We start from the raw sequence: 16,986 nt of genomic DNA, 5'->3' as shown, positions 1-16,986 counted from the left end.
GAGAAGCTGGGGGTCAGAGCACAGGCTCGGCCATTTATACAGCACCCCTGGAGCAGTTGGGGTGAAGGGCCTTGCTCCTTGCTCAGGGGCCCAATGGAGTAGGATTCCTCTGCCGGCCGCGGGATCTGAACTGGCAACCTTCCAGCCACAGGCGCAGATCCTGAGCCACAGTGCCATCGCTCTGCCCAAACTGGTGTCAGGTTTAAAAAAACAGCACTATAAAGCCTTTTCCTTATCTTCTGTGATAGACACAGTGTCAGGGGGCCTCTGTCTATCTGATTTTCAAGGATACCTGCTATCGAGAGTCTCCTAGCCTACTTAGAACTGACAGATAAAGACGTGTATATGCTGACAATCTCTCTCAAGACAGATGAGAGATATCTTGGTAAACTGATCATTGTCTTGTGACAGTTCTGTGGCTTTCCCATCATCATTTCCTGGGGGCCAGTACTATAGTAAGCAAGTGAAAACAGAGTAAAGACCCCCCAGAGTCCACAGCAGGAGTATGGTAAAATTGTGGTAAAAGCGCAACATTTACCAGTGTAAAGATCAATAGGAGGTATCCGGTTTGCATCCTGCATTACAAATAGTGGCCAAAACACATACTGGAACACATTTAACAAATTTTAATGACCATCAACAAATATGCATTTTTAAAACGCATATCATTATATCTCAGACATCTGTCATTATATTTCAATGTATACTGACGTTTCTCCCGCAACGTTAAAAGACGGATTTTAGACTGCATTCAGATTTCCAGTATCTAGGCACTGTGCAGGATGCACGTTCTACCAATGAAGTGCATTTTCTGCACTGCAATGTTTTTTCACGTGTGCATTCGATATGTTTTAATCTCGGTCATTCCATCCGTATGGCAGCAGGTGATGTACTGTAGTTTCCATATGTGTGAACTATGGAAGGAAGGAAGACTGAGGAATGTGTGATCCCTGCTCTTGATGTGCAAACCTGTTTCTCTCAACACTGCAGACAACATTCGGAATTCGCCTCGTGGTTGGGACATGGCTGAGCTGTGTGCGTCAGTCACACTTACCTGTAACGTTCGGGAGACAGTTATCATCTCATCCTTCTGCTCTGACTGAACTGCCCCAGCTTAGATCTCCCCCCCTCCCTGGCCCTCCCTCGTTAATCGCCCATCATGGATTATTCAAGCGCAGGGGTTGTACCAATATTCATATTTTCAAAGAACCCCTTTCGCCTCTTTCAATCGGACAGGGATCGCTTGAAATTGAACGGAACCTGCCAAAACCGGGGACGGCGCAATTCGAGGTCTCCTGTCCCTCTTGTTTTCATCTTGCTGTTAATACCTATTGGCTGACGGATGATCTTCCCTCCGTCAGCCCGACTGAGGAGATCCCCTGCTCGTCTGACGCCCCCGAATCTTTTGCAGGATCGCGATGATCGATTTCTGCCTGGCTCGCCACGGGGCCAGGCAGGAAGAACAAGGGCACAAGTCGGAAACCACAGAGCAGTGCACTTAAAAGTGAGAACAGGGGGCAGGAGCCTTTACGCTAAGAGGAGTGGGAGTCTGGAACACGCACCCAGCCACGTCACTAAAACGAACACTCAGGCCCCCTCTTATTTGTAGCTTTTTTCGCTCTTATCACAGCCTTCCTGAAACCAATTTAAAAATATACCGGAGTAACAGTACATGGCCAGAAACACATTCAAAAAGGTGTCCACCCATTATGTGAAATCTGCTTATTCCTGGTAAGAGTCGCAGTGACTCAACGCCTATCCCTGGACGGGCCATCGGTTCTTAAAGGGTACGCACACACGCCCAAGCACAGTGGGACATTTTAAAGACCCCAACACGCCATTGGAAGACAGGGCAACAACGGAACACCCCAAAAAAAAGAACATGGAAACTCCACCGCCATCTGATGCCCCAGTCCGGAACAGAATGAACCCGGGACCGAAGAGCTGCGAGGTGCTCACTGCTGTGCATATTTAAATATCAGCGAACATATTTAACAACTAGAAGTTTCTACAGTTCCTAAATTCCCTAATTTGGGCCTCTTTTGTTCTTAAAAAAAGAAAAACCACAGTAAGTGCCTCACACATGCTTTTCATTGTATGTTATATGCGATGTCTATGCTGTAAGGGGCTGACTGGTGTAACATGCACCTACAGTAGTTTAAGGGATTAATTTACCCCTGTTCGCCCTCTGATCTGGGGCTCTGGGGGAGCTCTGCTACTAAACCAGGAGCCGCGATCAGTGGAAAACCACATTCAGGAAAGGCACAGATTTCAGATCGTCAGCGCTTGGTTCGTCCTGAAACAGACCCAGGGAGAAGGACATCCAGAACAGACTAACTCAAGCTGGAAATGTCTTTAGGATGCTTCACAACATTTGGAAGTCACCCCAATACAGTACTCGCACCCTGCTGAAGCTATACCAGAGCTGTGTCTAACCCTAACTCTTCTGTATGGCTCAGAATGTTGGGGCATGGCGCAGGGAGATCTGAACCAGCTCACAACACTTCATCCCACAGGCTTGGGAAGGATCCTACGCCTCTCCCGGAACAAGGACTACCTCCGGGCGAAGAAAGGCTAGCCCCCCCATGCCATCGAGAGAGTACGGCCACCGTCGGGAAGAGAAGACAGGGGAGACGGATCGCGAGAAGGGAGAACTCCATCACTAAGACTGCCCTGCGCTGGACTCCTGAAGGGGGAAGACGCCAGCGAGGAAGACCCCGAAACCACCTGGCGGAGATCTGTGGAAGGAGAACCTGCAGGCTGTGAGCCGTAGCTGGGATACCATAGAAGAACTGGCTAAAGACCGACGGTTCTTTGCTGCTGCTCTACAAGCCAGCAGGCGTGATATAAGAAGACCCCAGGGAGACTGGAGATGAAGGCCAAGGGAGGAGGAGGAGGTCCCGTCTTGCGGCGGTTTTCAACAGGTCCCTTTCCATTTTAAGCAACACCCGCCGGCTTAAAATCGCGCTGAAGGGGTCGGGTGGGGTCGGGGTTTGGGGGGTTGGGGGGCAGTCCTTCGAATATGAAGATGGGTACGCCCTTACTCACCACCCTGCTCCTCGGGGGGGATGCAGCTGTTGCGGTCGGTGGCCAGGGTCCAGGGCAGGGAGCAGATGCAGTAGTAGGACCCCAGGGTGTTCAGGCAACGCCCGTTCTTGCAGTTGGCCGGGTCCTGGCATTCGTCCACATCTGCAACGTCACCCTGCCGTGTTAGGCGGGGGTGGGGGGGGATCGCCTCCAGACAACAGCACACAACACAGAACAGGGCTTCCCAAACTCACTTCCCAAAGTGTGTCCAGCGATGGACTGGTGTCCCGTCCAGGGGGTGTGTGTCTAGTGATGGACTGGTGTATCGTCCAGGGCATGTGTGTGTCCTGTGATGGGACTGATGTCCCGTCCAGGGTGTGTGTGTGTGTCCGGTGATGGACTGCTGTCCCGTCCAGGGGGTGTGTGGGTGTGTGTGTGCATGTCAAGTGATGGGACTGGCATGTCCAGGGTGTGTGCGTGTCCAGTGATGGACTGGCATCCCCCGTTCAGGGGGTGTGTGGGTGTGTGTGCGTGTCCAGTGATGGACTGCTGTCCCGTCCAAGGGGTGTGTAGGTGTGTTTGCGGGTCCAGTGATGGACTGCTGTCCCGTCCAGGGGTTGTGTGGGTGCGTGTGCGTGTGCGTGTCTGGTGATGGACTGGCATGTTCAGGGTGTGTGTGTGTGTCCTGTGATGGGACTGGCATGTCCAAGGTGTGTGTGCGTGTCCTGTGATGGACTGCCGTCCTGTCCAGGGTGTGTGGGTGTGTGTACGCGTGTTCCGTGATGGACTGGCATCCCGTCCAGGGTGTGCGGGTGTGTGGGTGGGTGTTCGCCTGTCCTGTGATGGACTGGCATTCTGTCCAGGGTGCGTGGGTGTGTGTACACGTGTCCAGTGATGGACTGGCATCCCGTCCAGGGTGTGTGTGTGTGTGTGTGTGTGTGTGTGTGTGTGTGTGTGTGTGTGTGTGTGTGTCCAGTGGTGGACTGGTGTCCCGTCCAGGGGGTGGTCTTACTTTGAGCCCTGCGCTTCTGGGACAGCCTCTGAGGTGCTGTGGCCCTGACGAGGAATAAGCATCTTTCTGACACTTTCTAAATCTCGAAGAGCCGTGCCGCGCTGCTGCAGTGTACCGGCCAGGACCGGTCTGCTGCCCTTCAGAACAGGACTTCACCCCTTGCCACGTACCTACGACCGCGGGCATCACACACTTCTTCTTGGATGAGTCGGAGGCCCAGGGGGGGGTGCAGGTGCAGAAGAAGGAGCCCCTAGTGTTGACGCAGGCCCCGTTGGCACACAGCGACTCATCGTGGCACTCGTCCACGTCTGGTGGCACAGAACAGCGCCCGATCAGGGCAAGCTCCCCTCTTCATCGCGGCACCGCAGCAGGGATAGACCCAACTCTCGTCGGCTGGGGGGGCAGGCCTGCATCTCAGGCTACCCGTGGACCCCCAGCTTAGTAAACGACGGTGGGCTTTTAAGTGACGTTTCAGAGGCGTGCCCACCACCAGTGTTTTGTTTTTTTCAGCTAGCCTAACCTTGCTCCTATACAGCACACATGTGTTCAAAAAGAGATCTTCGACACAGCTTTTAATCATACAAACAAAAAACGACATGGCCAAACGTTTTGCCCTTTCAAAAGCCATTTAGCTGGGCGGAGTGGTTGGCCTTGCGGACTGGGGTGCTGTCTGGGTGGAGTTTGCATGTTCTTCCTCAGTTTGCATGAGTTTCCTCCTATAGCGCAAAGACATCCTGGCTGGGGGGTTAAGCGGCTTTGAGAAAATGGGTCCTGGTCTGAGTGTGTGTCTGTGTCTGTGTCTGTGTGCGTCCTGTGACGGACTGGCATCCTATCCAGGGTGTACCCTGCCTTGTGCCTGTCGCCTGCTGGGATAGACTCTGGCCCCCCAGTGACCCTGAATTGGATAGAGCCGTTAGCAGATGGAAGAATGGCCGGAATAGCCCTTTAATTTGCGAGAGCCCCCAGCACAGTGCCAGCTGTACCTGTTGGTTTACGCAACAAAGGCAGAAGAGAAGACATAAAATCTTCATCCCCTGCATGATCGCCCCAGACGCTCAGACGACAAGACAAGAAGAAAGGCTTGTTATCCATCTCTCTGACTGGACTTGTCAATGCTCTCCCCTGCTTTCCCAGTTACTATCATTTCCAGGCACGGAGACCGAGACCGGATAATAGCTGAGCTACAAACTGCATTGCCTTCAAAGAATCCCTGGAAGGCAAAGAAAAAAGCTATTTTCCTTTTCGGAATCAAAAGTTCACCTAATTATCCGTTCGCCTAGTTAACTAGTTAACGATTTGGCTGTTGTGACCTGTGCGGTAGTGAGTTGTTTCTTTTTCTGAGAACGTCATCCAGTTGTTTCTTGTAAGACGTTCAGCTTCAACCACATGGCTGGGCAGCTTGTTCCACACTCCCACCACCCTATGTGTAAAGAAGAGTTCTTCCTGTCCTGACTGGAGGATCCCATCCAGCTGTTTCTTGAAAGCAGTTCAGCTTCAACCACATGGCTGGGCAGCTTGTTCCCCCTCTCCCACCACCCTTTGTGTAAAGTCGTCTTGACTGTCTGGAGGATCTCATCCAGCTGTGTCTTGAGAGATGCCAGGGTATCGGCTTTAATCACATGGCTGGGCCCCCCTCCCACCACCCTTTGTGTAAAGTGGCCCTGTCCTGACTGGAAGATCTCACCCAGCTGTGTCTTGAGAGCAGCCAGGGTAGGGGCTTCAACCTCAGGACTGGGCAGCTTGTTCCACACTCCCACCGCCCTCTGTGTAAAGAAGGGCCCCCAGTTTTAGCTTTTAAATGCGCTCCCACACAGCTTCCACTGGTTTGGGTTTCACTCTTCAGTCGCTGACTGGAAATCAGCTGCGCTAAGGAAAGTCGGGGATACCTCAGCCCAGCTCTGGGGGTGCTCAGGCAGACAGGAGCCTGTGCTTGGGAGCAGGCAGTCAGGCCAACCAGCAACCAACAAGCTCAGGATGATGGGATGATACTCTTACTGGCTGCGCTGATCAGCTACCACTGAGGTAAACAGACTGTGCCAGTGGATTGCAGAACGACTGCCCTTGCGTGAGATGTGTTTGATTTGATCAATGAAGGGAACTCGTCTCTGTCTTAATTCTATTGGAACCATTTAGGGGCTTAAACAGCAAACGTTTCTTCTGCAATGCTCCAGTGATTAACAGGGCAAACTCGCCACCGTTGGATGTCTGCTCCAAAATCTGGAAAAATATTACCCCTTTTTTTATTTTGTTTTCCCAATTTGCGGTTTTATTCTGGAGGGATAAGAAAACTCCCAGGACCTGCTTTTATAAAGCCTCCTGCAGGATCTGTCTTTGTTCTATGAGTTTCAGTGTTTGTATCCGCAGGAGACGAGGAAAAACCCTGGGGAAAAAAACTGCGGCACTCCACACATGCTACAACTTGCAAAACTGACTTTCGAAGAAAGAAAACGGAATGTTGTTTGTTGTTTTGTTTTTCTCATTTCTGTGTTGGCTGTTCCTTTCTAGTGTGTGTAGTGAGACAAACAAAAAAAGTTCAGACTTGGTGCCCTAGGAGTTCCCCTTGAATTCAAGCCTCTGCTGTCAGAACTTTCCAAGTTACAGGGGAGCTGCAACACCATTTTTAAATTTTGAGGTTAGAAAAAGTCGGTAGTGATGAGTGCATTTCAAACTACGGTGAAAGTAAATTGTGCACAGTAACTTGTAAAACCTCCTGTTTTTATCATTTCCAGGTCTGCTCAGCGCCATGTTTCTGCGATTCAGAACGAGGCAGCAGGACTTCCGGTGAGGTGAAGCGGCCCTGTGACCCTGTAAACAAGCAGGCTTGTGAATCCAGCTCTTCTAATCCAGTAGAAATACTGCTCTCCTTTTCCAGACGGTTTCACTGACAAATACTGCTCACTGGTGAACTCTGCCTGCAGATCACGCTGGAACATTTCTGCAGTCTGCAAAATGAATGATTTGGTCTCTCCACTGGGGGGGTTGGCTGGAATCAGAGCAGAGCTGGATAAAAATGAGACAAGGGTTGCTCATTTCAACTTCCAAATGATCTTGCACAGAAGAAATGGATCTGAGACGAATCTGTAGTAGTTAGCGAGTGAGCCTCTCCCTGCCCCCTGCCCAAGTACCCACTACCCAGCACCAGCAGCTCAGTCTGCACTGGAATGGACGCTCCAGGTTCTGTGTCAGCAGTGTGGGGACTGACAGTTTTATTGCCCATTTCATTACAGTGGGGCATGCTGATCACAGAGCAGAGAGAGAGAGGGATTCATGTTGTTTATTGTAGCTGATTACTACACATTTGTGATTGTTGTTGTTTGTTTTAGTTGATCAGTATTATTTTACTTAACTTAAAGCCAATGCATTAGTGCTTTGGTATATAAGAGAGCTTTACTTATGTCTTATAAACTGAATACTATAGTATAAACTGCAGTAGATTATGTGGCGTCCAACTTGGACTTGGTTGTATGTGAATCTGGCAACTGGCGATGGTCCTCTGCACTGAACCTTCGCGAATGTCTAGACCCTGCTATACTGTTCTTTTGTATGTGACTGGTGTGACTGATCCAGCTCAATGATGAACAGAAGTTTAAATAGAAAGAATTACGACTAGATCTGATTTAGCGAGGTTAGAAAGCTTTGATACTGCCTAGGTTCAGAACTAATTTAATTAGGCCTCATTTCTTAGCGTCAGTCTCTTATCTTTTTGCACGTTATTGGTGGAAATAAAGCTGCACTGACGTTTGAACTGATAAGACTGAATTTAATATATTTCCCCATTCATTTTAAAGGCTTGTTGCAAAACTGGACACACACACAGAAGTGGGCTGAGTTAAGGGTGGGGGGAGTAGACGGTCGTACCGGAATTGTGGACGGGACAGGGGTAGATCTCGCACCTGTCCCCCCAGCCCACCCCGACGGTGCAGCAGCATTCCTGCTTGGTGATGTTGACGGCCAGGACACTGTCGCAGAATACTGTGTCGTCCAGGTTCAGATAGCACTCCTTCTTGTCGTCGTCGTCCGTCTCGATCTCTGCAGAAGAAAACAGGAGCCTGTCATGCTGGCACCCCCCCCCATGGATCACCACTGAGCCCCCTAGCTAGCATCGCCACAGCATCCAGAGGAGTTTCTACTGGTTGCAGGGGTTATCTGATCCAACAGGAAGCCTGTTCCACCTGTCCAACATTTACGACCCAACCCATCTCAGGTGGAGCAGGCTTCCTGTCGGATCACGTAACCCTGGCAACCAGTACCTTGGCAGTGCTCTGGGCTCTGTTATAGAATTTTGCTCTGAACCACAGCTGAGTTCCCAAGCTTTGTGTTCCCTTCCGTGTGTTACTCTATTGGCTTCCTAGCCTACCTTTGTCTCAATTTCACCTTTCCACTTGTGCTTCGCTCTCGAGTCTATTTGGATTTAATTCTTCCTTTGTTAGACCACAACTCTGGACTGTTTGCTTGCTCGTATCCACTGTGCTGCATCCTCGAACCGCTGCTTTTCCCCCCATATAAGCAGAGGCCACTACAAAGCTGGCTAGCTTGCCTTCACTCATGACCTCCTTGTATAAAAGCATGTTCTCCAGCTGCCCATGGTCTGAGTAGTCCTTGTTTCCTCTTGCAATTCTTTACACTCGAAGCAAAGGTCTTGGTTTCAGAAGGAGAAGATTTGTTTCAGGGAGTCTTTAGCACTGGATCTGGTGAGGATCCTTTTAGCGGGGTGTAGCAAGGTGCCTGTTTATTCCACCCCAACCCACAAGAGGGCACCAATGTCTTCTCAATTCTCTGAATGTGGTTCCTCTCTTAGTGAGCAGTGGTACGGAAACAACATCACCAACAACCTGCCAGCTCATGTTTCCTGTTAGCGGGTGGAAAATCCAACACTTGATTTCCCAGCTAATCGCTTGGAAACGCATAGATCCAATGCATGATGAATTCCCAGCTAATCATGTTTAAAGATACGGATCAATTCAAATGCTGATCCGTTACAGAGGTGATTTAAGAGGGCTACGTTAAAAAAAAATCTGCAAACACTTCTTCTCAGAAGGACCAGACCAGAGTTTTAAACCTACTACTTTCTTAAAGGTGTAATGAAATCTGTACTTGGATGCTGGAATCAGGGGATTTTAAAAAGCAGGGACACCTGAGTGTGGCTCAGCTGATGAAGGCAGATCAGAGGATGCAGGCATTCCTCGGGTGGTTTAGATCTGGACAGCATCATTGCGACTGGGATTCTCCCCAGAAACCGGGTTACACCACAGGGAGAGCATCGTGGGGCTGAGTCTTCTCCATAGGGAAGCAGCTCCTGTTGCTTGCAGGGTAAGTGCTAGCTTGGAGTAAAGACAGCTCCTCAATTCAGTGCTTCGCTCTACAGGATTTGACGTTGATGGTGGCCTGTTTGTTGAAGGACATCAAGAGGAGGTCTTTATCATTCCTTTGGAATTCCAATCCATGACTGTTAGTATCTAGGTATAACAGATCCTCCTGTCACGTAGCCCGCTTGCTGAGGATTCACACACATTAAACCCATCTTCTCTCAAATATTTATATGGGAGGTACTTACTGAGTTTCGGACCAACCTGATATCTTACCCTTCCTGCCCGAGTTAGGTCCTCAACCTTCGCTGTTCCACTTTCCCTGTTACATCTTGATTAAATAGATTTTTAAATCACTGGCAGATCCTATTTGGCCAGAAGACAAGACTTGAACTTCAATCATCTGGCAGTCAGAAACGGCAACCTTCAGTTTTAATTTTCCTCATTACTTGAACAGTCTCCGTAAATGCCCCTTGTTGTGCCTAACCCGAGATATCACAGTTCTATCTCCCTGGGTGTGGCCACTCTCCGTCTGGTTTTGTTCTCCTGTCTAACGAGAAAAATCACCTTAAGGTGCTACTGAATCCTCTCATTTCCATGTGAGGAATGCACCCCGAGACACTTCTTTGATTCTCAAGAGTTGACACGTTGCCCCAGCTGTATGAGCCCAGCTCATCACTGCACTCCTTCGTGTCACATCAGGAATGCCCGACAAAGCCGATAACTGTCAGTTACACCTCTCGGCAACATTCGGCTTTTTGATGACCCGGCCACTCCGCCATGTCTTATGGGATGGGTAGCACCGAGTGATGATGTCATGTGTTTCGGCGGGTCACCGTTTAACCAAATCGCCATGAAGGCCCTGGCTGACTAACGTTCCTCCTACCCCTTTGGCAGAATGCCTACTGCTCAGGGAATCCCAGCTACGGTAACTCAAGACCCAGGTTTGATTCAGTGTTGTCTGGGCCTAAGGACTCATGGTGTGTTCCGAGTGAATACAGTTACTGGTTGAGTCCTGGCTGCAAAATAAAGAAACAGCGGGGAAAGTGGCAGGTCTTTTTTCGCAGATCACAGATGTAATCTACCTTCACAGCTGTGCTTGTCCTCTGAGCTGATGAAGCCCTCATGGCACAGGCAGATATAGTTGCCCTCCACATTCTGGCACAGCCCATTCGGCTGGCAAAGACTCCTGTCGTGGGCGCACTCGTCGATGTCTACGAGGGGACAGAAATAACATGAAGCCAAGGCTGCCAAGATTTCACTTTTACTATGACCAAGAATATATATATATAAAAAAGTTTTCCTCAAAGCTGATCCAGACCTTACAAGCAAAGGAGGCAGAGAGTCTACGTGGCCTCCTCTTGTCTCTTAACATCGTTGTTCGGCCACAGAGCCGTACAGATCATGGACTGGAAACCGGATAGGCATGGACCTTGTTTCAGAATATATTAACGCAGTTAAAGATCTGTACTAGGCTGAATAAAAACTCATTCCACGCTGAAAGGAAAAGAAAAGAGACAACGTTTCGGCTGTGCAGTCTTCTTCGGGTGTCACATACACCTTTACCTGTTCCTGGACAAAAAGCAGTTGCTACGCTATGGAGGGTTTAGGATATTTCAGAAAGCTGCACAGTGCGACAGGAGTTCAGGAGGCCTCCAGTCACTGGACAAAATTTTGCTACCAGAAAGACGGCCTCTCTTTTCCTGTCTTAAAATCCAGCAAGCCAAGCAATTACCCTCCCCCCCCCAATTAAGACTAAGCTAATTTTGTATCAATCCCAAAGTCAGCATTCTTAGGGGATCAACAGAGGAGACCGGACCAATGCTGAGACACTAATTAACAAAGAGAAGAAAGAAAGACAGGAGAAGGATCAGGACCACAAGAGAGCAGACCTCAACTGACAGACCGTAAGAACAGAACACCCGTTAATCTGAGCACTAAACTCTAGGCTTTAGGTAAGGGACTGTTCTCTTATCAATGTGTAAATACCGATTTCTTATAGATAGATAGATAGGACTTTATTGATCCCGAAGGGAAATTGATGAGGGATCAATAAAGGGAAATAATGGATCATTATATGTGTGTAGCTTTCGTCTCTCGCTTGTTTAGTGATATCAAGTTTGGAGTCGGGAAGAGGTTCCCCACTCATTTAGCGTCCATTTGAGAAAGAAATTTAGTATTGAACAGGATCTTTACTTTATAAAGAACGACATCCCCTATTTTCCTATATACAGTATTCGTGCCTCACTACATAAGAGGACCCCGATAACTCACACTTTTATTAATATCTAAACAAAATAGATGAAGATGTTGTGCTTTGGGGTCTGTAAATTATCGCAAGCAAATATTAGTTTGTTTTTTTTACATTTGCTGCCTGGTTTCTTCGCCCTGCCAGAGACAAAAGAAATCATGTGCCGATAAGCCTTCCCGTTTCTTCATTCCTGACCAGAGGGAATGTGCAGTTCTTAACTTTTTAAGGATTTTCTTGACAGGCAAACCTTAGCCAGCAGCCCTATTTTAATCTGCTTCTCTCTTTTTTTTAATCACTACCACGTGACGCCCTACATGAAATTACTCACACCCCCTAACCCATTACGATACCTTCTGATGGACGATGAGGTTCCAGAAAACAAGAGCAGGAACGGAAGTTTTATTTGTGCTGGAAAATGGCGGGCTTTCACAGGAAATAATAATAATAACTGCTTACACTTATATAGCGCTTTTCTGGACACTCCACTCAAAGCGCTTTACAGGTAATGGAGATCCCCTCCACCCCCAGCAGTGTGCAGCCCCGCCTGGATGATGCGACGGCAGCCATAGTGCGCCAGAACGCTCCCCACACACCAGCTCTCAGTGGGGAGGAGAGCAGAGTGATGGAGCCAGTTCAGAGAGGGGGATTATTAGGAGGCCATGAAGGGTAAAGGCCAGGGGGGAAATTTGGCCAGGACGCCGGGGTAACACCCCTACTCTTCTCGAGAAACACCCTGGGATTTTTAATGACCACAGAGAGTTGGTGCACCTTTCCTGACGGACATCTATTCATTAAGAAGCCCGAGCAGAGAGCGTGGAATGAACTTTCACCTGATCTGCTCCTCACGCCCTTGGTCAGTTGAGTCTTGCTTGGCCAACTCCTGCTCCAATCCAGTTTATAGGAAGCTAGGGGCTACTACCAACCTCCAATCTACTGTATAGAGCACCCCATCATTTTTATTTCTAAAGCACCTTTTCTGAACCCAAGACCTCTGCACTGCCCAAACAATGCAACAAAAATAACGTGAAAAATCCAAGACAAACTGGGAGGCAATCAGACACCGAAAAGGCCGGGTTTACTGTTTAGCCTTGAAGAGAGTTGTAGAATTCGGAGTCAGGGCAGTCAAAGTCGGAGAGTTACTCCCTGGGACAGTGGGCAAAAGCAATTATTATTATTATATTATAATATATTATAATAATATATATAATAATTATTATTATAATTATTATTATAAAGAGTCAGTTTTGAAGGACATGCCCCAGTGATCTCACAGCTTTGACAGTGACGTTCCTGGCAAAGACTTGCAAACCACCCCCAACCCCCCCCAAAAAAAACAAACAAAATCTCCACTTCTTTTCTTTAAAAAACACAAAATAAATGAACCGAAATGGCTAACTGGCCACATCAGAACTAGAAATCATTTTGGAAACAGTATTAAAGTGACATGTTGATACTGGGTGCTATGTAAGGGAAATTAATTCTAATGCTGTCAATGCTACAGCTTCCCGGGGCAAAATACGGCACCGTGAAATTGAGGAGATCTGTCTTTTTCTTGGAAAACCTTCTTGATGGGACAGTCTGCATCCTCATCCCCATCTTTCTTTGTACAACTGTCTGGTAGATGCCAGATGTGCAAGACCTGCACTTGAAATTTGCCAGCAGCCACATCACCCTGCAGCTCCCCACTGGCAGCCCCCTCCTGAAGCTCAGCAGGTGTGAGCGTGGTCAGTACCTGGAGGGGAGACTCCTGGGAAAGCTGAGGCTGCTGCTGGAAGAGGAGTTAGTGGGGCCAGTAGGGGGCACTCACCCCATGGCCTGTGTGCCTCAGTATAGTGATGGGGATACTATACTTTAAAAAGGCACCGATGAGACATAAAACCGAGGTCCTGACTCTCTGTGGTCATTAAAAATCCCAGGGTGTTTCTCGAGAAGAGTAGGGGTGTAACCCTGGTGTCCTGGCCAAATTTCCCCCCTGGCCTTTACCCATCATGGCCTCCTAATAACCCCCCTCTCTGAACTGGCTCCATCAATCTGCTCTCCTCCCCACTGAGAGCTGGGGTGTGGGGAGCGTTCTGGTGCACTATGGCTGCCGTTGCATCATCCAGGTGGAGCTGCACACTGGTGGTGGGGGGAGGGGGGAGGGGATCCCCATTACCTGTAAAGTGCTTTGAGTGGAGTGTCCAGACAAGCGCTATATAAGTGTAAGCAATTATTATTATTATTGAAATTATCTGATCATGAGATACAGATGTTCTCTAGGTGAGAATTAAACAGAGATTGTGTCGGGAAGCTCAGGGCTGGTGCCACAGCTCGTTAATCAAGCAAGTTCTAAAACAAAGGAAGGAGGCATACTCACACGAATATTTTTATTCCACAAGTGAACATCCCCGACCAATACAAGCTCTGAGTGTGTGGCTCATTCTTCCTTTTTAATTCTACCTTGCTCCTGGCTGTTGTCCTAACTGTCTTCACAGACATGGTAAGGGTGTAACACTAGTTAAAGTGCGGGATAATATTCTGAGTGCAACAATAATATTGATAGACAAACTTGAACAATTTCGGACAGTGAAATGTTTTAATCTGATGATGCATGCATACGTTGAATACCCCAATGCATTCCTAGTTTTAATCTGATGATGCATGCACACGATGGTATCGAAATCTCCAGAGATGTCTGACTTTTATGGGTTTACGGTCAAAGACTGCACAAGACGTGTTAACTAACATAATACACCATTTCGGTTCAGTACAAAATGTTGTTCAGGAATGTTGTTCTACTGTTCTATGTGTGCTATAACTTCTCCATATGACCTCTCCATTGATAATGCATTTAAACGAAAAAAACAGTGTTGGTGAATTCTACAGGTACATTCTATAACCCACAATTAGCAGTTTTGGTGCCAAACTACCCAAACAAACTGGAAAAGTACTTAAATGCAATGGGCTGATGTCCGGTTATGATCGCTTGGAATGAAGCGAAGACTTTTACCTCTATTTGAATGGGTATTGTAATGGGTGTCGCTTTCACAGGTGTTTTGCTTCTGAAAAAGAAATTTGGGCTCTAACTGCGCTCGTAAAGCTGGGGATGAGGGTGTCTATTGTCAGGACTCTTTCTCCCAGGTTATTTAGGCAGAGCTTTGCTGAAACGGGGTGAGAACGGGGCAGGGCAGAGGGAGGCCTACCTTCGCAGTGGCTGCCCTCCTGCGTGGGCTGGTACCCGGGGTAACACTGGCAGTGGAAGGAGCCTTCGGTGTTGATGCAGTGCCCATTGGCACAGAGCCGGGCATCCTCGCACTCGTTGATGTCTGTAGACAGGGAGCACAGTGGTGGTGGTGGGGGTGGGGATGGGAGTCACGGGCTGGCACGGACCATCACCACGGCGAAGGGGGGGGGGGAGTGGGCGGATCTCACCTCGGCAGCCCTTGCTGTCGGATTCGGGGACGAAGCCCTTGTGGCACAGGCAGCGGTAGGTGCCGACCAGGTTCTCGCAGTGGCCGTTGGGGCACACGCCGGGGGTCTGGCACTCGTTGATGTCTGCAAGAATCCAGCAAGGCGAGGGTTAACCCGCCTGTTCCCCCATGATTCCCTTCACCCACCCCGAACAGAAACGTCAACCAGCCAAAATGTCAAGAGATCCAAGTCCAAGCCACCTGCCAATCCACCACATCAAACACAGAACTACCTGGAAACATAACTATATTTTTAGAAAATATAGTTAAATATATAATAATAAAAATATTTTTATCATATTTATCTCTTTTATCTTTAAAAGAGGCTTCTTAAAGCACTTGACAGTAAGGGGAAGAAAAGCACACAGCTGGAGGAGAGAGCAGGATTAGACAATTAAAACAAAGGTTTGGAATACAGCAGGAAAGCAGAGGGACAGACACAGAACCCGTTAAATCAAACCCTTCTGAAGGAGAAGAAGCTGTGAGTCTGGATGTGAAGTAGTTTAGAGAAGGTGGCTCTCCGATATCCTTGGAGACAGAACTCCAGAGCTCTGGAGCACAGCAGGAGAAGACCCTGTCATCCAAAATATTTACTTTACATTAGTTTGATTTAAATGTATATGGAAATGTTTCAAATATACATACTAGCATGTACAAAAGTATGTAAAATTATGTCTAAGACATTTAACATTAATGTCAGTTTTCATGTCTGAAATTTAAGATTAAAATGTCTAGAATTTTACGCTAGTGTTTCTACTTTTCTGCAGTATACTGTAGGACACTTATATTTTCAAACGTTTTTTTTTTCATATATAGATTCGTGTTTAATACTGCTGTACTTCTGAAGTGTCCCTCTGCAGACATGTTCCTGCCGATTTTATCAGCGATTGTCAAATTGTGAAAAATGAGGAGATCTGACTGGTTACTTGGATAAGTGCCCGTAAGACAGTAAGGATGAGCGGTGGAATGGAACTGGCTGGGGAACTGGCCCTCCTTGAGGGCTGGAGTCGGCCTATCCTGATGAAAACCGTCAATCCACGCCCATCGTCCTTGTTGAAAGAGCAGCCCATTTGTGATTGATTAAAATCATCAGGAAAAATAGGATATACACCTTCCAACTGAACAGGATAATTACTAAATTAAGCACCTTACATTGGGCTTTTATAAATTTTCAAAAAGTCCATGTATTTTGACATATATACGTTATTAGTATATTGACTTCAGTGGGACACTTTTCCGATCAACAGTGCAAAGGTGCTCCTTTAACTGGCAGAGATTAAGCAAACAGTGATCAGGAATAGGTTGTAAAAATGGTGGCGATGCACAGTGTTAATCTGCAGGAAAATGACCAGCGTAGACAGTTTATTCAGTACGCTGGTTTATGTCGTGCAAACTGTTTTTTGGCATCTCCTTTTAACCTATTCCTAGAAACATCAGCTGAATTGATAACTAATCCCACTAATAAGAACATAAAAACAATCTAAGTGAGGAGATTGGCACTTTTGCCCCGTTAGGTTAATGAATCCCAGGATCTCCTCCAGCTGTCTTGAAATAAGCCTGGGAACCGCCTTCAACGGCATGGCTGGGTAGCTTGTTCCACGCCCCCACCACCCTTTGTGAAAAGCAGCGTCTCCACACCCGGCACTGGGGAATAAGAGCAGCCCTGGCCCGGTAGACTTTGCAATAAATGTACTGTGGTAGGAACGCTAGAGTCAAAAAGCCCCAAGATTATTATCGAGGGAAACGTGCAGAGGCAGTGTCTGGCTGAAAAAGAAAAGACCCTTAATTTACGAAGAGAAAGACGAAACCGTCGGAAGAGCCCAGCATCCCACGCCATGTTTCAGACAGCTCCCAGCATCCCCTCGAAACAGGCCACGTCTATTCTACAGAGGAAGGAAACAACGTTACTGCACATGCAGGCTGCTCCGCATTCCCCTGGAG

General features: G+C 48.0%; 1 protein-coding gene across 1 annotated transcript in view; it reads right to left on the bottom strand.

Moving 5' to 3' along the window:
* LOC138223952 (latent-transforming growth factor beta-binding protein 3-like) overlaps positions 1-16,986 on the bottom strand; it is a 63,050-nt gene that overhangs the window by 12,681 nt on the left and 33,383 nt on the right. Inside the window, exons 5-11 of the mRNA XM_069180131.1 lie at positions 15,008-15,130; positions 14,779-14,901; positions 10,431-10,559; positions 7,875-8,068; positions 5,724-5,802; positions 4,210-4,347; positions 3,049-3,189 (exon numbers count right to left, since the gene is read on the bottom strand). Coding sequence (XP_069036232.1) covers positions 3,049-3,189; positions 4,210-4,347; positions 5,724-5,802; positions 7,875-8,068; positions 10,431-10,559; positions 14,779-14,901; positions 15,008-15,130 — 927 coding nt within the window. The remainder of the gene's footprint in view (positions 1-3,048; positions 3,190-4,209; positions 4,348-5,723; positions 5,803-7,874; positions 8,069-10,430; positions 10,560-14,778; positions 14,902-15,007; positions 15,131-16,986) is intronic.

This window comes from Lepisosteus oculatus, chromosome 18 (assembly GCF_040954835.1).
Source record: "Lepisosteus oculatus isolate fLepOcu1 chromosome 18, fLepOcu1.hap2, whole genome shotgun sequence".
NCBI lineage: Eukaryota > Metazoa > Chordata > Actinopteri > Semionotiformes > Lepisosteidae > Lepisosteus > Lepisosteus oculatus.
The sequence above is the reverse complement of the archived record's forward strand: the minus strand, read 5'-3'. Positions and strand labels throughout refer to the sequence as shown.